Genomic DNA, 24,605 nt, shown 5'->3' with positions numbered 1-24,605 from the left:
ATATGGAATTTTCATAGATGTTTACCATTTCCTTGCAATTTTGGAAGTCCCTGACTCAATCGTTTTTCTTCCTGAAATATTCCCTTTAGAAGTTTCTTTGGTTGAGGTCTTCTGATAGAGGACTCTTTCAATTTTTACCTAGCTGTAAATGTATTTATTTCAGCCTTATTCTTTTTTTTTTTTTTTTTTTTTTTTTTTTTTTTTTTTTGCGGTACGCGGGCCTCTCACTGTTGTGGCCTCTCCCGTTGCGGAGCACAGGCTCCGGACGCGCAGGCTCAGCGGCCATGGCTCACAGGCATGTGGGATCTTCCGCGGCATGTGGGATCTTCCCAGACCGGGGCACGAACCCGTGTCCCCTGCATCGGAAGGCAGACTCTCAACCACTGCGCCACCAGGGAAGCCCCCAGCCTTATTCTTTAAAAATAGTTTCTGCTGCCTTCAAAGGTTTTGATTGACAGTTATTTTTCTTCTGTCTTCAGTTATTAGTGTTCAGAAGTCTACTGTTTTTACTTTCTTTCTTTCTTTTGGTAGATGACCATTCCCCCAGCTACTTTTTAGCTTTTCTCCTTGTCTTTGGTGTTCTGCACTTTAACTATGACATGTCTAGGCATACACATATCTCTTTTTTTAATCAGTTCTGGGAAATGCACAGCTGTTCTCTACCTAAATATTGTCACCTCTTCATTCTTTCTGTTCTCTCAGGGACACCAATTAAGTAAACATATATTAGATCTTTTTATCCTGTCATCTCTTAATATCATTTTTTATATTTTTCTTCTTATCTTGCTGTGCTTCATTCTAGGTAATTTCTTTTGCCATGTCTTCTTATTCATGAATTAATAACTTTGGTCTTTTATGGCTAATTTGCTGTTTAACAACTTAATTGAATATTTATATTAAATTCATCAGTTAATTCCAAGTAATCCTTTGTTGACCTTTATATATTTAAACATTTTATGCATAGCTGTTCTATATGCTGTATCTGAACAAGTTTGATACCTGAAGTCTTTGGGAGTTACAAACATTTTTTAAAATTATTATTATCATTTCTGCTGACTCTTGGTCATGGTGGCATGCCTTCTTATATGTTTGACTACCTTTAGTGTTTTACTCATTAATTAATAATTCGTGGGAGTCCTGTAGGCCTAACTTGGGGGTTGGGGAAACCTTTCTTCGGAGAAGATTGTCTTCTGCTTCTCCTGGTAGCCAGAGAGCACCCCCAGTTTAAGACCAACTGGGCATTCTTGAGGGTCTTTAATCAGAATAGACATTCAGACTTCCTCTCTCTCCCTACTGCTGGTGTAAAGCTTAATTTCCCTGGTAATCGTGCTACTGTATCCTCTGTCCTTAGGCACCTCCACCCCTCTGGGCTGCCTCATTCTCAGCCTCCTTCTGCTCTACCCAGCTGCTTATTGTTCTAGCTCTAGTTTTCTTGTTGTTGTTGTTTGGTTGGTTTTTAGAGAGGAACTGAGACAGGGAGTATTCAGGCTTGGCGACCTCTCCTACCTCTTGTGAGACCACTTATGTCTCAAAGAGAATGTCCTCTCCAGGTTTAATTTTGGTTTAGTGGACTAAGGTCCTGCAAGCATTTAGTTAGACATAATACAAAAAGCCAAGGTTGTTAAACGTTTTCAGTCTGTTTATCTTTGCACCAAAATATAAAACACTAAAAATACTGAAACTGAGAATAAATTTAGAAAACTTATTTAATAAAGGGTTAATAGACAAGTATGTAATGAATTACACTAGCCAAAATATCCTAATCTTCTGAAACAAAATCCCAATCATTTGCTTATATTATTCTGAAAGACTTCAATGATTCCTATCGTTTATAGTGACTAGAATGTTTTTCATGGTTTCCTTTTATGTTTTGCTTAGGCTGCTACTGAAGAGGAGAACAGCCATGGTCAAGCAAATGGTATTCTGAATGCTCCAAGCCTCGGTTCACCAATTCGTGTCCGCTCAGAGATTACTCAGCCAGACAGAGATGTTCCATTGGTGCGAAAGTTACGTTCCATCCACAGCTTTGAGCTGGAAAAACGTTTGGTGCTGGAGCCAAAGCCAGATACTGACAAGTTTCTTGAGACTTGGTATAAAATAGTTTTTCTTTTTCTTTTTTTTTTTTAAAGCAACTAAAACACTATTGATATTATTACTTTCTATTATGTAAAGTTTTTCAGATAAGGAGTTTTTGCATTTTTGTAGCACTGATTTGATTAAGCTGTCATCATCTTTATCCATGTTTTTAGTTAATATCCTCATTCTTAATGTGACTTGCCTTCTGATATTATTACAAGTTCTATAACATATAGCCTTTGGCTGTGGGAGCTGGAAACTTCATAAGACTAGGTATGAATTAAATGAACATTTTGAAGTGATTTTGTTTGGAAGGTGATCTCTTTTATTGGAATGGAGAAGATGCATTGTAAGAGAGGGCATGAAAAATATGGTATTAGGCAAGAAGAAGGAAGAGTACATGAAGTAGGGGAAAAAGTAATTTATATACAAGTGATAGGCAGTTGAATTCAATTTAATGAAGGCCTTCTATGAGTAAATGCTGTAGGAAAAAGAGACATGAATATTTATCATTCTACCTAGAAAGAAGGAAAGGTGGAACTTTAGAGAGCTATACTAGGTAACGACTAGTTCACAGTTCTAAGGCCCCTTATCTCCAATTTTGAAAACAAAAGACTGAAATTTAAAAAGAACTTGGGATATATTTATGAATTATAGAAGGCTTTAGTAATATTAAGACCTGAGTGTCTTTAATAATAGTCACATCCTTCAATTGTACATCCCCAGTGGCTACTATTGGCAAAGAAATACGAAGTTAGAAGGACCATGTATTTAACTAACATAATAGTTACTGTGTCTGAAGATAATTCAGCCACTTCTGGCCTTGTCCAATCTAGCTTCCATTTTAAACAGTACTTCATAGCTGTGTATTCTTCATATTCTTCATTCAGTCTCACAGCTATGTGATGTAAGCTTGTGTCTACACGTTGATATGATCAAAAGGATGGACTGGGCCAGTGTTTAAACATTTTCAGTTGTGCATGAGATTGGGAATAAAAATAAAAGTGTGATAGGGATAAAAGCTTAGTTTGGGAAAAAATTGGTCTAACAAAAGAACGTAACTAGAAAGAGAGTCCATGCTGAGGGAAGAGCTGAGAGATAAGACAGAGAACAGAAGTACTCCAAGAAAATGAACTCAAGCCAGAGCCTAGAATGAATAGGGAACAGTTGAAGGAAGTGAAGCACCTAATTACAAACTTAAGGAGAGGAACAAGTGTATTGCTTAAACTGCTTCCCTGCAGGTGAGAGCAGTTCTCAGAAGCCAGTGCAGCCAAATACCACCAGTCACACTATTGCTTAGCCCTGTCTTTGGAGGAGTTTACTTGAATGAGTATACATTTATATACCTCCCTGAAGACAAAACAAATGCAGAAAGTATTTGCCTGATGTGTATTAGCTTCCTCATTTCCTTTTGTAGGGCCTCTGCTGAGGCAAAAGCCCCTTGGGTAAGTTGTCCCTCAGAGCAGAGAGCAGAGGGCAGTGTGACTGAATTGGCAAAGCAAAGGTGAACTGGGTCACACAAGTCACCCTGGTTAACCTGGTTAGGCTTCTTTCCTGCCCAGCAGCAGGAGAGACATCTTCCTCCTACGGGCTCCGTCTTCCAAAACAGGATTACGACAGGTGGAGCAGAGCGTTATCCACCTGTGAAATGTTCCTTATGCTTTATCCATATTGTTTTTTTCTCATCTGTGGGTAAATATTAGTTCTGTATAGAACTTATAGGCTATATAATAAGTATTCTCCCTAGGACAGTTAAGTAACTTGTGTTCATTTTCTTAAGCTTGGAGAAAATGCAGAAAGATTCCAGTGAAGGAAAGGAATCTGTTCTCCCTGCTCTGCTTCATAAGCCTTGTGTTCCTGCTGTGTCCCGTACTGACCACATCTGGCACTATGATGAAGAGTATCTTCCAGATGCTTCCAAGCCTGCCTCTGCCAACACCCCTGAGCAGGCAGATGGTGGTGGCAGCAATGGATTTGTAGCCGTTAACCTGAGCTCCTGCAAGCAGGAGGTTGACTCCAAAGAATGGGTGATTGTGGATAAGGAACAGGACCTTCGGGATTTTAGGACAAATGAGGCTTTAGGCCATAAAACAACTGGAAGCCCTTCCGATGAGGAACCCGAAGTCCTTCAAGTCCTAGAGGAATCGCCTCAAGATGAAAAGCTCCGATTGGGTCCTTGGGCAGAAAATGATCATTTAAAGAAGGAAACCTCAGGTGTGATCTTAGCAGTTTCTGGGAAGTGCCCTGCCACTGCTGCTTCAGAACAATATGCAGATAGGCTGGAACTCCAGGCTGGAGCTGCTAGTCAATTTATTGCAGTGACACCCACAAGTCCAATGGAGGCACAAGCAGAAGGACCCCTTACAGCAGTAAGTGATTTGCTTCTGTCATTTTTCTGTCATCCACTCAAGGTGCTATTAAGAAAGGACTAATAGTTGATCAACTAAGATTCTTCTGCAGAGGCCTAAGTTTGGCACATGGGTGTAGGGAATGATGTCTGGACTAAGTTCTGTAGTCCGTCTTCCAATGTGAAATTTCTCAAGAAGTGAGATTTTTTTATCAGGATAGCAACCTATTACATGAAATGTCATTATGACCTAATTTCATAATAACATTTATAATTAGACCACAAGAGCTGTCTATCTGCGTGTGTATATATAATATGATTTTTAAAAATTTGTAATTCTAGAGATTTTTGAACTCTACATTATAAATATAGTGAGGATGGCATGTATTTAACCATTCATGGTTTGTACTTTATACTGTACACCATTGCTAGTATCATTCTTTTTGTTTCCTTTCTCCTTCATAACCTTCACCCAGAAATTTGTCATATTTTATGTTCCTTTTAAACAGTAGTTTTCGAACTATTTTTTTCGCATTTAATTCTTATTTTGATAGTAGTTTTCCAAGCTTAATGTCTGTTGTTTATAAAATAGAGTCCCAGCCTCACTTCCAGAACTTCTGCTTCAGTAGGTTTGGGAGAGTGAGAGCCCAGGAATCTGCATTTTAACAAGCAGCTGAAGGCAATTGTGATACAGGCCTTCTGCAAAGGAACATTTTGAGGAAACTCACTCTTTATTCTCAGTTTGGGCATTTAGCTGGAGACACCTGTTACCCTGTTCTTATCAGTAAGCATTGGTGCCCTCTGTGACTGTGTGAGTCTCACAAAAGCCAGATATGAAGGCAACATCTCAGGCGCGAGCAGGTCCATCTGTCCTTACATGCGTGGGAGTACCAGGTTTCCCTAAATGCCATCATCAGCTAGCGGCCGTCTTTTCCAGCTCACCAGTAACAGCATTGTTCCGCGAGCTGAAATGTTTTCAGTTAGAACAGAATTGCACACGCAGGTGTAAAACAGTAAGAAAAGGTAACAAAATTTGATTTTGTGTACAGCTCTGTAGGAATTTACCTGCACTTCGAAATAGAGAAATAAATGCTTGCCTCTTTCTTCATCATAGTTAGTTGGTCTTTCCTTCTTTCCTAGGACTGTTTTGTGTAGTTATACAAGTCATTCACTGCATAAAGAGACCTAGCCAAGGGAACAAGTTGGGGTTGAAATCTAACCCAAACTTTGCTAGCCAAACCATGCATCTTTGTGTAGGGCTGTTTCCTCTTTGAGGGGCATCCTTTTCCAAATTGTACAGAGGTCCCCTGTGGGCTAGAGGCAGATCCTAATGCCTCCCTCCCTTGTCTGCATTTCTTTTTCCACCTCACCTTCCTCTTTCCATTCATTCCCTCTTTCCACCTTCCCATATTCAGTTTCTTCTTTTCTTTGACTCTAGTATGCTGTATACTCACTGTTGGCTCATGCATTTTTCCAACAGCATTCTGGTGTGCTTCCCTGCATAAAGGGTTCTAAACCCTCGGCTCCATTTCTCCTGGTATTTTTTTACTCTCTCCCATCAATACTGTCCTGTCCACAAAAATTGTTCTCATGGTTCTCTTACACTATCTGCAACATTTTCTCTATCAAATTTTTGAAAGACTTGTATATTATATTTGATATTATAAGTTTGACCTTATTTTCAGGTATCATTAAATAAAAAATCTTTTTCTTAACTGAAGGTCTCTTAAATAGCAGCCTCATCACTTGTACACTTGTGTCTAAGGTATTGAACTTACCATCTCCTTCATTTTGGGGAGCTTGGGATAAAAATATATCTCTTTTGTAGGCCTCTTCTTGAGGCCTACATTCAGAGTTTACTTTTGCAAGCAGATGTCGTTACTTCCCTAACTTAACTACAGACACATTAAGTAGGGAGTACCACCAAATAGTCTCTTTAGGTCTCTTGCAGCTCTGATCACGTGCTCTAGCTTAGACAGTATGATAAAACATATTACCATTCTATCTGAATATTTTAAATTAGGACATATATATTCTGATGAGAAACAGTTTGTTAGTTTATATCTTTTGCATTCAGGCTTGTTTCCTCTTTATGATGATATGAAAGAAATTGTCCTGGTATCTTAAAATATGTAAGAACTATAAAAATAGGCAAAGCAAAAGTTTATCTGTATTACAGGTATAGTTGGCATATTAAATCAACTGATGAGAACTTCAGCATTCTTTAATTCTCTTTATTTCTTAGCATAGATTTGTGAACCTTGTTTAGGGCTTTCCTTATCCATATACATGAAACCACTGGTTATCAAATAGCATGTATAAATTTTTTAGATGATATATTTTGAAAGATGGATAAATTTGCTAGATTCAAAAGAAATTGGGGTTATTTTTGGAAATTAGATTTTTTTTTCCTGTGGGGTAAACAGTTATGAAGTTAGCCCACTACTAATCATTTCTAAAAAGAGGCTGAACAACATAGATTTATAGGGAGCAAAATAAGACTAAACTTTGGCTTATAGGGGAGATATTAAATTATGTTTTGATTAGCAAATGGAGAGGCAAAATTAAGCTGGCATAAACGAACAAGGATAGAGAAGGAAACTAAAGTAACTTGAACTGCTTCTGAAACAGGTCTGACTATTGGTCCAGAATGACAGTATCTGTAGGAAAGAATGTGACCAGTTTTGTGTGGTGTTGAGTAATCACTGTTGGTAGGGAGAAGGTTGGACGGGTTATTCCTTACAGATATTGTGGCAGATTGTACCACATGATCTCTTGGTTCTAGACAGTCCTTTAGAAAGGCAGTGCTTCATTTTAGTATCACCTTTGGAAACACTATAAATGTGACTGGAGAATAATAATACCACCTATATGTTACCTTTTGCTGTGTAACAAATTACCCCAAACTTAACAGCTTTAAACAACAGTTATTATTTCACACTTTTTCTAAGGGTTGGGAATGCAGGAGTGGGTTAGTCTGATTGTTCTGGCTCAGGGTTTCTCATGAGGTTGCTACCAAGCTGTAGGCCAGGGAAATCATCATAGGGTTGGACTGGATGGGAAGATCCTCTTCCAAGCCCACTCACATGGTTGTTGGCAGGCCTCAGTTCTTCACTGGATGTTGGCCAGAGGCTTCAGTTCCTCACCACGTAGGCTCTCCATACTTGACATGGCAGCTGGCTTTTTCAGAGAGTGAGGAGAGAAAGAGACAGAGAAGGGGGCGGGGGTGGTGGTGGAGAGAACACCCTCCACCAAGGTAGAAGCCACACTGTCTTTTATAACCTGATCTCAGAAGGGGCATATCATCATTTCTGCCATATTCTTTTGGTCACACAGAGCAGCCTTCCTCATACCAGGGGATTGTCAACATACTGAAAGACTTTCCTCATTGACTTGTTTTTCAGACATTGAGAAGAAGAAAAGCAGGAGTGGGGGGTGTAAAGTAATGCACAGAGAAAGAGCAGGACAAAAAGAGAGTCACATGTACTTTTTTTGTAATCTGTCAGCATCTATTAAGAGGATTCCTCTGGCTGTATTTACAGGAATTACTAATACCAGTACTATGAGAGTCAGATCAGCAGTTGTTTGCATTGCCTTAATTCTGTTCTTTCAGCCCTTCAGTTCCGTGAGGTGTCTGCTAAGTTCCAGGCTTTCTGCTGTACCTCAGGGATAAACAGTTGGCACCAACCTGTTAGGTTGACATTGAAGGCCTATGTCTAAACATTTACCTTAAACCACATGAAGTGATTTTTGTGGTTGAGCTGTGTACACAAATGAGAATACAGATAAATCTGCTTAGGACAGGGGAGGGCAATGTTGGGTGTTTTAATTTTCTCAACTCTTATTTTCTAATTTTATTTACCATGGTGAAGATATATTACTTTCAAAAATAGGAGGACTTTGAAGGATGAATAAGTTTTCTGGAAGGAGATGCCGGGGTGTCAAGCAAAAAACACAGCATGTATGAAGGCAGAGAGGCTTGAAACACCAAAATTCAGAGTATTTAAATAAGTAATCCAAAGTGTTAGGGTGAAGGAAGGAGGCTGAAAATGAGCTGCACAAGTGAGGTGATAAAGGGCCTTGACCTGCCATGCTGAGGTATATGGGATGGAGGACAAGAAACTGCCAGGGTTGAGGTTGGGGAGTAATGTGCTCTTTGGGAGCCATGGAGGGAGAATGGCTGGGGCAGCAGCCCGTGAGGAAGCTTTGGCATTAGTTCAAGCAAATACGAGGGCTTGAACTGTGAATCATGAAAATCTCAATGAAGACTTGAGGCATTTCCATAGTGCAGCTTACCTGAAATAGTAGCTTCGTGTGACTTTTCCAGTGTTCCACTGAATATTTGGAGCCCTTGTACACCTGGAGTGACTATATGAAAGCTCATGGAGTCACTCAGAGTCTCTATTGGAAAATGAATGATCCATGTAATTAACAGATGAGTGTTTCAATAGTATGGAAAGGTAAGGACTTTTTGGATTGATTGCCACCGTGGTTAACTTCTTGAAATGGATTTTGTAGGAGAGTTGAATGCATGTACATTGACTAGGGAGTGGCTAAATGTCCTCTGTCTGACCATGGATTTCTGTTTTTTTTTTTTTCGGTACGCGGGCCTCTCACTGTTGTGGCCTCTCCCATTGCGGAGCACAGGCTCCGGATGCGCAGGCTCAGCGGCCATGGCTTACAGGCCCAGCCGCTCCGCGGCATGTGGGATCTTCCTGGACCAGGGCACGAACCCATGTCCCCTGCATCAGCAGGCAGACTCTCAACCACTGTGCCACCAGGAAGCCCCATGGATTTCTATTTTTGATCTGGAAAGTTGGGTCATTATAATTATAGAAAAGTTTTGTTTCTGTGAGATTACATCTCTGGAATTACATATGATGGTATAATTCAATCAATGAACGGTCAGAAAGGATGAGAGACTGGATGGACCGACTTGGGAAGTAAAAAAAAAGCTCATTTGTGAAGTGTTCAAATAAAAGACTGGACTGTCACTTGGGAGAGGCTTCATAGAAGGAACCCAAGTGTCCAATGGTTGATTTACTCATATGTTCAGCATTTATTGAGCGTCTACTGTATGTCAGGTACTGTGCTAGGCATCACAGCCCAGTGACTCTCCTCACTATTTAAGTGCTGTAGATGCTGTGATAGAAATCTATACGTTGTGGAAGTTGGGGATAGTTGAACTAGATTTATCCCCAAAGTGTCTTCCAAGATTGTATGAAGGGGCTTGAAAAGTGACTATTAAATCCTGTAGCCATGTATGTGATATATAATTACAGACCAGCCAAGAAATATTATTTCAATCTGTCTTTTCTGGGACTTCTATTCTTTGGGTGTGAGTTGTGACTTATTTATGATTCCTAGTACCTCTACAAAATTTTATAACTTCAGATTCCCTTAAATATACATTCAACTATTAATAATGAGTGACTGTCTCTGAGGAGTGGGATAACAGGGGAAGGGAAAAAACAACTTTTACTTCTCATTTACTTAGGTCTTGAGGCTTCAGGTTTTCAGTTTTACCCACCTCTGTAAACAAAGACTTCTGCCCTCTCCATTCCTTACCACCACATCAGCCCTCATATCTATCCACATAAGCCAAACCACAAAATAACAATATCTTCGGCAAAAGTAACCAACATAAATGAGGTCAGGGTAAGCGACAGGGGTAAAGAGTGAGACATTCTTTTAGGATGTATGGCCTCTTAATATGCACATGTTACCGCAACTGTGTACTGTCTTTATAGAAATAAAAATTTGGTACATAAAAACATGGTTCAATAATAGTAGCTTAGTTTCATTCATAGTTTTCGACACTTGTATAAAGTATTATATAAAGATGCTTTAAACAAAAGTCTGCAGTAGAATTTAAATAGCCCAAAGAAGTTTGAATGATTAAAATTTAATTTTTTTTAATAGGCCTGGAATTAGGCCAAGAATAACTCAGTTACTCTTGGCTATAGTAGGAACCAATAAATTATTCTACTACCTATATCTCTTCTAAATTGTTTGCCAGAAAAACAAAATGAAATATAGATATTTCATATACCATATTCCTTTCATTTGGAAGAGAGACTATTTGGTATGAATGTTGAATTTACCAAGGTTTTTATTATCTTAATAGCATTACTATCTTTGAATGAGAGGAAAGTGAAAGGATAATTTGTAAGTTAAAATGTGAATAGTTGGTTTGCAGTTTATTGTCTCTTGCCTGTGTGGCCAGTTCTGAACATGGGGTAACTATAAAATAATGAGGCTGCTTTATCTGAACTGAAAAGTAATGAGACTGATGTTAGTCAAATTCAGTACTAGAAAAAAAGTAAGAAAATTTGAAAGAAATGGAAAACATTGAGGTGATTTTCTAATTCTATAGAAAGGTGTACCTGATACAATTAGAGAACAGAAGAAAGGAAATGATTGAATTCATGCCTTGATGAAATGTTTGTGAATTAGAGAAATTAAACATATAAAGGGATGTATATGGCTTACTGGCAGATCATTAATTCAGTCTATAGAGTGTCCCAAGTATGGGAATTGCTTTTGTGTCTTCATAGTCTAATGTTAAGGAAGCTGTTTTTAGCTATACTTAGAATTAGCTTTCTTTTCTCTGTATGCAGCTATGATCTTTGGTTTTGTTCACCTTGATAGATAATGTTTTTTTTTTTTTTTAATTTTTTTTTTGAACACTCAGTTTCCCAGACTTCATTTGAGAGTGTGTAGTACATGTCAGTAAGTAGGCTTTGCTGTGAAGGAATCTCAAAATCCTAGAATCCTGTCCCTAACTTTTTTTGACTGTGTTTTTCTTCATTTGTGAAATTTGTGTTAATAAAAGTACTCAATTAAAATACCGGGTAGGTATGAAATGGAATCAGTAAAAATGATTTTAGGAATATTTTATAAATTAAAGTGCTATATAGATATTACAGTAATTTATGCAGTTTCTCATAATTGCTCAGAATCTTTTCAAGAAAATTCATTCTTCTCTCCAGTGGTTCATATATCTTTTCTATATACAAGATTATCATCTCTTTTTTCATACCATACATACACAGACATTTATATCCTGAATCCAGATGAGTTAGGCTCAGAAGTGCATTGATTCTCTAGCTTCAATCTCAGAAGACCAGTGGAGTGTTATTTTTGTAAATAATGCTGATTTCATTTTGGCTGATGTACTTGGAATTACGTATAATGATGAAATGACTGTTGGTTTATTTTGAATGTAAATATAGTCATCTCCCTAGTTATTTGGTATTTAATATAATTTCATAACTGCTTTTCTTATCACCATCACTCTCAGGTCTTAAAAAGTAAATTCTGAAGAGTAAATAACTATAAATTTTAAGTTTCAGTATCATTTTTACAAATACTAGAAAATTGCCATCTGCCTATATTTAGTATAATGAAAGAGAGGTACAGGTATGAGGTGACTTCCTGAAGGGTGACAGCACCAGTAGAACTTACTGCCTTTTCCCCAAGGTCATTGTAGGTCTGGGCTTATTGTGAGAATTCATGTCTGAACCTAGCCTGTCTTGGATTAACAGAGCCTCAGTACACTGATTCCATTCAGGAGCTATTCCAGGACATTAGTTAGGTGTTTTCTCCCTGGGCTGGGCTTAGGGTAAGCTTTGCGTGTTCTTAAACCTAATTGTTCTCCTGACACACAGAGAAACAGATTTAAGCAACTTATCTGACTCTAGAACCAAATGGGTTTCTTGGTGTCATTGGACTAGAGATGGGGTCTAAGTGAAATCTCCCATGACAGCTCCAAATTCATTTGGCTTCGAATTCAGACCAATTTCCATAGTTTTATTAGAGCTTAATGGGCTTCATTAAATGATTTTCGAGTTATTTAATTTCTCAAAAAGGCTTTTTTCCTTACCAGTTTATGTGGTTGACATTTTCTGCCTCCTTACATGTCACTTAACAGATGAGAAGATGTAGGTGTCTTTAATGTATTTTTTAAATTTAATTTTATTTGTTTTTCACTGTGTTGGGTCTTTGTTGCTGCGCACAGGCTTTCTCTAGTTGCGGCGAGTGGCAGCTACTCTTCATTGTGGTGTGCGGGCTTCTCATTTCAGTGGCTTCTCTTGTTGCAGAGCATGGGCCCTAGAGCATGCAGGCTTCAGTAGTTGTGGTGTGCGGGCTCAGTAGTTGTGGCACATTGGTCTTAGTTGCTCCGTGGCATGTGGGATCTACCCGGACCAGGGATCGAACCCGTGTCCCCTGCATTGGCAGGCAGATTCTTAACCACTGTGCCACCAGGGAAGTCCTGTAGGTGTCTTAAAGAAAGGACATTCTTATTAAACATTGAATCTTATTCACATAGAATTGAAATGACCTTTGTGAAAGGATGGTAGAATTTCATTTATAATAGGCTGGACCTTAAAAAATTAAAGAAGATATAAAACATTAGTAAACATCTTTGTGTTTGCTTATAGGAAAATATTAATAACATTGATTTACAGAATTTATGGGAAACAACAAATGCGTGTAAATTTGGAGTTTTTCAACTTAGAATAATTTACCGATAATTTTTCCCTAAGATTCTGTATCTGGATTCTGGCAGGAAATAACTGGCACACTCACAGGGACTTGGAGAAAATCTAATGAAGGGAACTTTTTACAGACGTGTGGGTAGGGTTTAAGAGAGCCAACAGGAACAGAAATAGAGGGAGCTATTCCTATTCTGAGTCCTGAAAGAGAAGGAAGAGGGGCAGTTAGCAGAACCTGGTAAGAGTCATATCTATAGGAGAGGGGGCCATGTGACAGAAGCTGTGGCCAGGAGTGGTAGAGTGTACCGCCAAAGCTGCAGTCCCTCGGGAGGAAGCAGAGAGAAGTAATACCCAGATCTTTTTCGCCTCCAACTCCCTGATTCTCTGTTGGTGCTGCCCATTGGGCAAACACAACCAGAAATCAGACGGTAAGGGAGCCTGGATAGTGCAGTCAGTAGAAATCAGTCTTCCAGAGTACAGAGCAAGCTAAAGAAAAGGCAGGGATGAACCTAGAGGGGGACTGTTCTGTACAGTTTCTGAGTAGGGGAGCTTGAGTATCATGCATTTTTATTCAGAATTGTTCATTTTAAGTATGAGTTGGGCAAAGCTGGTTGGGATCTGCGTTCCTCTTATCAATTAGAATTTGAGGTGTTAACTCTCAACTCATACATCTTCATTTTATAATTCCACATTATTGCATTTAACTTTTTTTCTCTTCTCTCTCCAGATTACAATTCCTAGACGTTCTGTGGCATCTACACAGTCGACTTCAGGTAGCTTTCATTATGGTCAGCTGCCAGAAAAGAAAGACCTTCATCCCATGGAGCCCACTGTGGAACTTTACTCTCCAAGGGAGAGCTTCTCTGGCTTGGTTGTGACAGAGCGCGAACCTCCTAGTGGAGGAAACAGAACAGACTTTGGGCTTCAGATAGATCATATTGGTCATGACATGTTACCCAGCATTAGAGAGTGTGACAGCTCCCAAGACCTGGGACCAAAAGACCTTCCTGACCATAACAGACTGGCTGTGAGAGAATTTGAGGGTCTCCCTAGGGAAACGGAAGAGAAAAGCATGCTTGTGGGGTCAGATAATGAAGATGAGAAGTTGAGTAAAGGGCAGCCTTATATTGAGATCTCCCCTCTCCCAGGAGACTTGGTGACGGTGGAAAGGGATCACTCAGCTACTACTGAACCTCTTGATGTGACAAAGACACAGACTTTTAGTGTGGTGCCAAATCAAGACAAAACTCACGAGATAGTGAAGCTTTTGGCAGTTGGAACTTCAGCGATATCTCCACGAGTTATTGACCAACATGTTGAAGGACAGATAGGCCAGGTGGCAGCAATGCAAAAAGGTAAGATATCTAAGGAGGATGACATCAAGAGTGAAGACTTGCTGAGTCATCAAGGAGACCTCTCTACTTTTTTGCACCAAGAGGGTAAGAGAGAGAAAATTGCCCCTAGAAATGGAGAACTATTTCATTCTGTTTCAGAGAGTGAACATTGTCCTCCATCTCGGAAGGATGTGGTTAGGTCATCCTTTGTAACTAGACACAGCCGAATTCCTGTTTTAGCACAAGAGATAGATTCAACTTTTGAATCATCCTGTCCAGTCTCTGCAAAAGAGAAGCTCCTCCAAAAGAAAGCTTATCAGCCAGATCTAGTCAAGCTTCTGGTGGAAAAAAGGCAACTCAAGTCTTTCCTTGGGGACCTCTCAAGTGCCTCTGATAAATTGCTAGAGGAGAGATTATCCACTATTCCTGCTCCTTTTTCTGAGGAGGAAGTCTTCACTCCCTTTTCAAGGCTGGCTGTAGACTCACACCTGAGCAGGTCAGCCGAAGACAGCTTTCTGACACCCATCATCTCCCAGTCCAGAAAGAGCAAAATTCCAAGGCCAGTTTCATGGATCAACACAGATCAAATCAACAGCTCAACTTCATCTCAGTTCTTGCCTCGGCCACCACCAGGAAAGCCACCCATGAGGCCTGGAGTAGAAGCCAGGTAATGCTGTGTGCTCTTCTCCCTATGTTAAGTGTGTAGCATTATTTCTGTGTCTGCTTGATTATGTCATTGGTTTCATTTTTTTGTTGCCTGCTTCTGATCATCTACTTCCTTCCCTGCCTTTCCCAAGCCTTATAGCATAGTGTAGTTGAAAGGGTCAGTTTGATCCAGGTTAATTCTTAGCTCTCGCACTTTCTAGCAGTGTGAACCTCAATTTCCTTATCTATAATATGGGTAAAACATTTGCCTCATGGTTTTGGGAAGAGGAAATCAGGTAGAATATGTCTAGAGCTTTGTTTAGTGCTTTTTAGCATGCAACAAAGGTTATATCTCTTTCCCAGTCCATTTTAATTAGATACTCGGTAATTTTCTAGTTTTGTCCAGTCAGAATCCCGTTATAACAGATGTCATTATGACGTCAAATTCTGGGGAAAGATACTGTGTCTGTAATATGATGAATGGACCCTAGTAACAGTTCAATTTATCTGATTATAATGAATTAGACAAAAAAATCCTTTAGGGAGTTTCCCTACATCTGATGATATACAGGACCATACATAATAAAGATATTGCCTTAATATTTACTGTGTGGTATGCTTGTTTATTGAAATATTCTTATGTGTAGTTGACCATGGAGTGATTATATTTTGAAGAGAGGAAAATGTTGGGAAGTAATGAACCAATTAAGAGTGCTTTCCTTGGAGCCATTACTCACTTTTCAGAGTAGAATGGTCTAAACCCTTGGAGAAGAAGCAAAAGGATAGTCTTTTAACAAAAACAAAGTGGACATCAAAATAAATTTACCTGAAAATTATAGCTTGTTCTAGATAATAGGCCTCCACCTGTTATAAGGATTTCTGAAGTATATTAAAGTGAGGTTCTATCTGCATCATTACCCAGCAGAACTTGCTACCCTTACCTAAAGTTAAGTTTAGTTTTGACTTGCCCTAGGGTTTCTTTCAGGTTCAAAGGTAACTAAACACTGGATTTGAAATGACCATGGAACTAGACTTCAACGGGAAAAATGGTGATGAGTAAACAGCAGTCATTTAGCTGAGACATTTTAAAAAGATGATTCCATGGACAATATTCACCCGTCCCCCCTTTTGCTTGGCATCTGTGCTTAATAGAGATAGTATATCTGTGGCTTGAGCTGCTTTGGACTGCAACAAACAAATCTTAATTACTATTTACTATTTACAACTTTACATGTCCCCTCAAAGTAGAACTTGGTAACTTGATAACAAAGCCAGATGTGTGGCATTGTGCCAGATATTACAGAGCTGACCAGCCTGAAACTCATCTGGGAATTCAGTGGGAGCTCAACTTTCCCACATAGGTCCTGGCACAGAGGAATTATCTTATTCCATTCTTCAATTTTTACAATAAGATCCATGAAGTTAGGCTTAACCAAAATGAGTTTTATGTCATTTGTCAGTATAAGTAGATGGTGGGGAAGGAAGAAGAGAGAAAATTCAGAGAAAAAATCAGTAAATTGTTGCTGATCCATGATGGTGATGGTGGCTGTATATGTCCCCTGCATCCTGCAGGTGCCAGTACAACTTGGAAGTTCTTCTCCTGTTTCCTTCCGTAAGGAGTGGCATGTCAGCAGTTTGAGGTTTAAATTCTTAAACTGAATGGATTTTAGGCCAAGACAGAAAGATATGTAGGGCAGAGGAGACATTGCTATTTATGTGAATGCTTTCTAGATGGCTTGGTTGCCAGTAAGAGAGGCATTCGGCTCTCCTGAATCTCAGGGTATCGTCAGGGGCAGAAACTGAGGCCCAGAGAAACCAGTGACTACTCTTTTCTTTTGGAAATTATTAAATGAGGTTGAAATATATTTTTATCTGTAGTTCCTGCTGTTGGTGAGTACTGTTGAAGACTTACATTGTGGAGTTTAATGTTTGCCTAAGTATATATAGAATTCCTGTTCTAAAAGCCTTAAACAAAATTGTTTACTCTCCCTCATGTGCTAACATGCTAGAGACATTTCATTAAGTTAATTCTAAAATGGGAAGAGCAAACATGCTATAGGAGGAAGGGGCTTAACAACATGTAAGTGCTTCTGGATGGCAGACATCCAATTAAGTACTTTACTGCACTTGACTGCTCAGTAACCCTGTGAGATAGATAATATTCCCCTTCAAAGCTGGAAGAGGTTAAATAATTTGTCCAGGGTTATACAGCTGGTATATGAAAGAGTAACTCCGCATCCTCTGTTTCCTGATTTTGACTCACATCATACATATTATGATTTGGGACATTGTGACTTTCTAGGCACACTTAAAGTGAATTAAAATGAAAGTAATTATTCTCTGTTTTCTTTCAGGCTCCGCAGATATAGAGTCCTAGGGAGTAGCAGTTCCGACTCAGACCTTTTCTCCCGCCTGGCCCAAATTCTTCAAAATGGATCTCAGAAACCCCGGAGCACTACTCAGTGCAAGAGTCCAGGATCCCCTCACAACCCAAAGACACCACCCAAGAGTCCAGTTGTCCCTCGCAGGAGTCCCAGTGCCTCTCCTCGAAGCTCTTCCTTGCCTCGCACATCCAGTTCCTCACCGTCTAGGGCTGGACGGCCCCATCATGACCAGAGGAGTTCATCCCCGCATCTGGGGAGAAGCAAGTCACCTCCCAGCCACTCAGGATCTTCCTCGTCCAGGAGGTCCTGCCAACAGGAGCACTGCAAACCCAGTAAGAATGGCCTGAAAGGATCCAGCAGCCTCCACCACCACTCGGCCAGCACTAAAGCCCCCCCAGGGAAGAGTAAGTCAGCCAGTAAACTCAGCAGATAGGAGCTGGGCTGCATCTCTGTGAAAGGTGTGAGATCTTCCTCCTAAATCTGATACATGTGTGTCCCTGTACTGTCTATTTAAAAAAATCAGTGTTGATCTTGTCTTGCAAAAGAAAGTAACATGATAAAATATTTATAAGAAGATATATGATAAGAAATTACCTAAGATAGGCAGCAAGCAGATCAGGAATCAATGTCTTTGCATAGGAAGGGGCAAGCCAGCAAAATCCAAGGGGGTGAAACTGGCTAAATGAACTCTCATTTCTTATCTGCCTTCAAAACAAAAATGTTGAAGGTAGGGGGTGGATTGGAATTTTAAGGGGTTTAGCCTACTTTTTTTTAAGGCTCTACTAAAAGATTATATAGCAAAAGTGAAACTTCTTACTTTAATATTTGCTTTCCAAACTTCCCAACCTCGGAGAGTCAGAATTGCTCCGATATTAGAATATGTAAGAAGTGTGTTGCTGGGGAGCCAGTGCTCGTATACATTTGGCTTGTGTGTTTATCTGGTGTATTGAGAGTTCACACCTTTACTTTGCCTCATTCCTAGTACCCTCCCTGGATTTCACATTTTTTAAAGTTAGTGTTTGTCACCTGATCCAGTCTCTCTTATTTTGACAATACATTCTAACGTGCTTTTGGCAGCACGTGCTGAGAATTTCAAATCCAATTACTTTTCTAAATCCCCTAATATTTCTCTTTGGAGCAACAGTTACTTAACTCAGTATATTTTTATTGTGAAAAATAACTGATGAAACTTAGGTAAAGGAAGGAAAAGTCTAAATAAAACTACTTTGCAGGCTTCAGTGCTTTAGGGAGAGGGACAGAGTGTGGAGTAATACCTTCAAGATAGAAGAACCCTCTTTCCCCTGTTAGTTTCCTCCTTGTGGAAGGAAAACTGACCAGAGTAGACCTTGCTTCCTTAAATCTTCTAGGTACCAACTATTTCTACTATCAACCTCCAAGACAATACCAGGGAAGTACATTGCTGTGGAATGTGACGTTATGCTTTTAGAGCTTTAGAAAGAAAAATAGGAAGAAATTAGGTATGTTGAGGCTTAAAATTCTCAAACTTTGTATTTTATACATTTAGCCAATAAGGAATGAGTATCTGAGAAAATAAATTTAGGCTCAATATTTATCTTTTAAGATTTTATTACCTGCTTCACCTGTGCTTTAGTTTGACTATTTGGGCTTCTTGACCTGATTTCCATGTAATCTTAATTTATAAAGCTGTAAGGAGGATCATATTTGTTCTGATCTCACTCTTCTGCTAAGAGGAATCAGTAAAAGTTAAATTATACTAGATTTTTTAAATGAGTTCTTTTATACTCACAGTTTTTGTGTTGTAAAGACCTTATTAAGGTCAGGTAAATTGGTCTGCTTGCTGTTGAAATTTGCCTTCTAGCAAACATCTGTGCTTTGTCTTTGACCTTGTGTTTGCTGCCAAACCTAATACGGTTGAATTGGAAAACAGAAAAAAAGAAAGATATTTCCTCACCAAGTGAACATATTCTAATGCTGCATCAAAGCTGCCCTGAAGCTGCACTGAACTTATCTTGTTCTCTTTATCTGTGTTGAGCTTTTTGAAAAAAAAAAACAAAAAACAAAAACTCAAAACACTATTGAGGCATATACGGTCTCCCCTAAGAAATATAGCATAGTGTGGAATCTTAATTTCTCTCCGGTTTCAAGACTACAGAGGAATGCAATAGATAAGACATATTTGCTGTTTAACTAAAGCGACTGTAATATTGGAAGACCAATCCTTCTGTATTATATTGTATAATAGTTGCTATAACACTACTTGCATGTCTTCATGGTAAATTATATAAATATTTATAAATATATAGAGAAACATATGCTTATATAAACTCATTCTTTCTCATTCTCCATTTGTAATTTCAAGATCACAGATGGTAAAATTACTTTTTATTGTGTGCCTCGTGTACACTTGGGCCTTGTCTATCTTCATTTTCTGAAAATACGTTCTTGGCATGTGACACAACATTCTTTTTGCCTTCCTTGTGAATAATGCAAAGGTTGGCAGTCTTTAACAAGCCAAGATAGGTTATTTAATTTTCATTTTTGAAAGATTTTAATAGGGGAAAAAATTACTAGGACTCGCTTGTAATACTTGTTCAAAGATTTGTCATGTTAATTACATAATTCTGTCCTTATGGTTAGAGTGGATAAACTGGGATGATAATCATGGGTCTGACATAAATTGATTTAAAAAAAAAAATCTCTTACAAATTACCATTCTGCTTTCCTCTTTTCACCTCACTTGGGGAGGTGGGCGGTGGGAAGTAATCTACAATTAAGAAATTATCTTTTTCCTGTTTTATTAGCTAAATTGTGCTAAAAGTAGCCAGCTTTAAATCCTGAGCCCTCTAATCAGAAATGTGCTCATGGTAACTACTTGAAAAGCTGATGAGGCTGCAAACTGTAGTATGTGTGCTATTTTATTTCTTATTGGCATTTCTGTGCTAGAAGTCAAAACTGACAGTGATGGCAACATGGCAACTGAATGTTTCCTCTCTTTTTTGGTTCCTTCCATTTTTCTCCCAGCTTTTCCACTGTGTTGCCCCCCTTTTCTAAATGGCACTGACAAACTCAAGATCCAGAGAGAAACAGCCTTGTTGTGTAAGAATATTTTATTTTTCATGTAGAGAAAAGAGTTAACCAAAGATATTTCTGCTCTGATACTTTCAAAAGAAGACAGATTAATTATATCTCATGTATTAATAGATACACTTAAGAGGACTATCTTGTATAGAGATTTACTCTACGGTTTTTAAAAGCAGTTTGTTTTTTTAGATTTTAGATGTCTTGGGCTAAAAAGAGATGTTCGCAGCCCTGAGCAAAGCACTTTTGGCACAAGGATTTTTGTTTTTGTTTTATTTTAGAGTCTGATACAGAAAATGAGTTGGGTTTTGTTGTTGTTAGTTCTTTTTTATTTATTTTTAACTTTTTTAGTGATGGCATATTTCAGATTTCAGTGACAAACATAGATCATCCAACTGATTTTAAACCAGTTTGGTTATTCTACCTAAGGTGAGGGACATGGCCGTCAATTAAAGTCAAGCCAAACTATATTAAGAGTAGTATGGGGCAGAAGTTAAAATTATCTTTTGAAAGCCAGGTGCCTCCTAGTTTCTCCTTTCACAACAAAATGGCTAGTTACCTAGTCACACTTGCCCTTACCCTCCCTTGTCTAGTCTTTGGAGTTACTTGGGTGGAGCGGAAGATGGAATTGGCAACAGTTCAGTCCCTTTAGGTAGCATTATTCCTAAATTATGCTGCCAAATCTCCAGGGTGTAGATTGTTTGAAATGTTAAAATTCCACATAGCAGTCTTTTGCACAGCTTAAAGGCATTTAACTTTAATGTGTAGTGAACAAAGAATGAAAATTGGGTCATATCAAATTTAACTTTAAAGCACAGATTATAAACATTTTCGAATGTTAAGTCTTAAGTAGGCACTCTTATTCTCAACTTGGTGTGCAAGCTAGCCTTGCTGACAGTGGCATAGTTACATTTACTGTTTTTCAAGTTGCATGTTGTGGAGTGAATGCTTTTTTGTTTTTGGGGGGTTTTCCTGAGTTAACAAGTTAATCAAGTCCTAAATTAGTGGCAAAATGGTAATTGAGACCCACTGTTGTCATTATCTACTCTATATTGATTGCTTTAAATACTTAACAAATCTCAGCTGCTCACTAATCCAGCGGACTAGGGTGCAGTATCTGTTCTGCTCTTAGCCAGTATGGGAATTTGAAGTTCTTCTGTAATCATCAGAGATTCCTTCCAGGCCACAGATTTTCATGTGAATGTTTGTATGGTTATATTCAATTGACAAGGAAAAGTGTTGGTGCATGTTTTATAAACCCAGACACAGACAGTTAAAACGATAACTACTTTTTCTATATCCAGTAGCTTTGAAGTAAAATCATTATGCTTGTTCCCTGAAGAGCAGAGGATTCTTTGTTCTAGGAACTACATTCTTAATCTAACTTTAGGAATTGGTGATCGGAGAAACAGGATCCAGAATTCAGAATTTAGTGTCTTAGGGCAAAAAATGCATCTTACCCTGGCTATTTGAAAATACATTTATTTGTAGATAAGTCTAGATTTAGTCTTGAAAATCAAAATGTTCACATTTTAAAACTTTTCATTCCTTGATATCTATCAAAACGTGGCATATGTTAGGGAACCATTTCTTCTGTCATGTTCATGTGTTTTGGAATTAAGTTATTTGCGTTCATTGTTTTAAAATCTGCCCATTTCTGTTTATACGTATTTACCACAGATGTGTTGGGACTTTGCCTAAAGGGTGAGATATTTCAGCACCTGTATCACTGAGGAGATAGAACGGTTGGTGACAACTGTATAGTTTTGAGTTTGGTTCTGTAGACAGTTTATTTGCAGAATAGTTATTTATCTGTGTTCTAATATAAAAAGTATTATGGCATGGATTAAGGCATGTAACCACTATGGTAGTCTTCACATGTCAATATTTACCCAAGTTCAGAAATCACAGGTGCATATTTAGACCTTAACTTAGAGAAGGGAACCAGAGGCAGTTCCAGTCCTCAGACCATATAGAAAGATGTAGTACATTGAAAACCCCAGGTGGTTGTTAGGACATCCCACTTCCCTGTCCTCATCCAATAGAACTCTGGTATATACTTCAAGGATGTGGGAGTAGTGTGGAAACATATCATTGGATATTCTCAAGAGTTTGGCTGTCCCTCTGGAAATATGAGAAATTTAAGCCAGTTAGACTCAGGAGCCTGCAGAATCTGTTGCCAACATTGCTAGGGAGAACTGCAGGAGATAAATGGGGAATTCCTATAGTTCTTAGGTAACTCCAGGACATGGGACAAGGATCTCCCTATTCATTTTAAGGAGAATTGGATGCTGCACATCTCAAATCCCTGGCTGGACATGAAGTGATGATATTAAAGTCTTGACCCATCAGTACATTTTCTAATTCAGTTGTGAATACCTGCTCCAACTTTTAAAACATAAGCTTGATGTTTACTCCCCTTAAGCAAGTTTGGAAAATTGCTTGATGTGATACACAATCTCAAGACACTGAATAGCCAAGCTGAAACCTTTACTCAGTAATGATTTGAATATTTCCTTAGATTTTGCTGGATCCTTGGTCTTAAGGAGACATGTAAAGGATGTGAAGCCTTTTTCTTCATTGCCCTGTGGAACTTTAACAAGATCTGCCTCTTTAATTGAAGTGACAGATACGGGCACAGTATGTATCACTGATGATACTGACATATCTCTCAGATACCCTGGGCCAGGGGTTCTGGGTTCCTTGACCTAGAGAATAGGATTCAGTGAGGCAGACCTTTGAGCCCACGTGACTATAGAATTTGCTGATGATATAATTTTACACACTAACGATAGGAAATTTTATCTATCTTTTCAGTAGTTTAATATTGTCTCATATTGTGTACATAAGTGTTCACTCACCCTGTTAAAAACACTAGGTAGACCAAATTTTTATATAGACTACCATTGCCATATGTTGCTTTTTTTTCCCTCTTAAAATATACAGTTTAAATCCTAAAATTCATGCATGGCACTTCACCATACCTGGGATCTGTCTGGGTGTTCTTCTCTCATCCACAAGGGATAAACAAACCTACCAGAGCTTGAATGTGATTTATTTTAGGGATCAAACCAGGGAAGGGGAAGCCCTTGGGATTTTTTTCTTTTTAAACTATTCACCAGTTAGGTAAGTTAGTTCACTAAGGTAAAAAGCATTCAGAGATACAAAGATAGGAAGCTAAAGGAAATGTAACACTGTGCCACTTGGGGCTCTGAAATTGGATTGGATGAACTGAGTAAAGAAAATAACAGATGACCCAGGCTTGAGCTTCCTCATTTCTCACGCACAGTTCGTGGTCCCCCCTCCTTCTGACTCCTTTCCTAAAATAACCAAGTGCTGAATTTCACTGGGCCATTTACATACAAGTTCACAGCTTTTAGGAAAAAAGAGGGAGTTGGGAAACACCTAGCTTTGAATTAGATATAATTCTTGAAAGTTCTGAACTATTGGCAGCTCTTAAATCAGATGGAATCACAAACCAGAAGAATTCTCTCTTGTCGAGCAAGACCAGTAAGTTAGAGTAATTTAACAATTTCATAGTTTTCTCCCTTTCTTCTCCTCTTAATGAAATCAGAGTGATGAGAATTGCTCTTTGAAATACCTTCAAAGGTATTGTATCCATTTCCCTTCCAAGCAGCCCTCTTTATGCATTTTTGCTCAGGCAACCAAGGACATAGAGTATTGGCAGAAACATGGAGTGCTTTTGTATAGGCCATCTGTACATAAAAGTGTAACTATTTATTTAATTTTCCCATTTGTATCATATTAAAGCTTTGTACAGTGTTTTAAGTTCTGTTTTAAAATTATTTTGTATTTTATTTTTATAATCTAGTAATAAAATATTCATTCCGCATGCAAACTCTAGTTCTGTTTGTGTGGTGGTTTGGATTTCAAAGGTGGGAAATATTATTTTTCTGATAAAGTTATTGAATGCACCAGAGGTTACAAGATCAACAGGGAGTAGAAAGTGTTCTATAAATGCAGTACCGCATCCAGAAGTGACCTAGAAAAAGAAACACTGGACTGAATAGAAACTAGGCGTTCACAATCCCTGCAGATAAAAACCAGGGGTTCTTTTTCCTTCTCTGTAGGAAATGTCCCTGTAGCACTGGAGTGATTTGTGCTTCCCACCATTCTCTCCTTTCCACCTTCCTTTGAACCAGGGGAACTCTCAGGAGGCATTCACATGGGCACTGCTTCACCCTTCCTGATTTGGTCTGGCCTGGAATGTTAGTGCCATTTGTTTTTCTCTGCCTGGTTC

The 24,605-nt window shown here is 38.7% G+C and overlaps 1 protein-coding gene across 4 annotated transcripts in view; it reads left to right on the top strand.

The window, feature by feature from the left end:
• TTBK2 (tau tubulin kinase 2) overlaps positions 1-18,953 on the top strand; it is a 138,588-nt gene extending 119,635 nt beyond the window's left edge. For all 4 annotated transcript variants that reach the window (XM_060005095.1, XM_060005094.1, XM_060005093.1 and 1 more), the window contains 4 exons: positions 1,879-2,090; positions 3,857-4,445; positions 13,649-14,922; positions 17,255-18,953. In XM_060005095.1, coding sequence (XP_059861078.1) covers positions 1,879-2,090; positions 3,857-4,445; positions 13,649-14,922; positions 17,255-17,717 — 2,538 coding nt within the window. In that variant the 3' untranslated portion in view covers positions 17,718-18,953. The remainder of the gene's footprint in view (positions 1-1,878; positions 2,091-3,856; positions 4,446-13,648; positions 14,923-17,254) is intronic.
• Positions 18,954-24,605: the final 5,652 nt, after the last annotated feature.

The sequence above is a fragment of the Delphinus delphis genome, chromosome 2 (assembly GCF_949987515.2).
Source record: "Delphinus delphis chromosome 2, mDelDel1.2, whole genome shotgun sequence".
Classification (NCBI taxonomy): Eukaryota; Metazoa; Chordata; class Mammalia; order Artiodactyla; family Delphinidae; genus Delphinus; species Delphinus delphis.
This window is presented reverse-complemented; position numbering and strand designations above follow the sequence as displayed.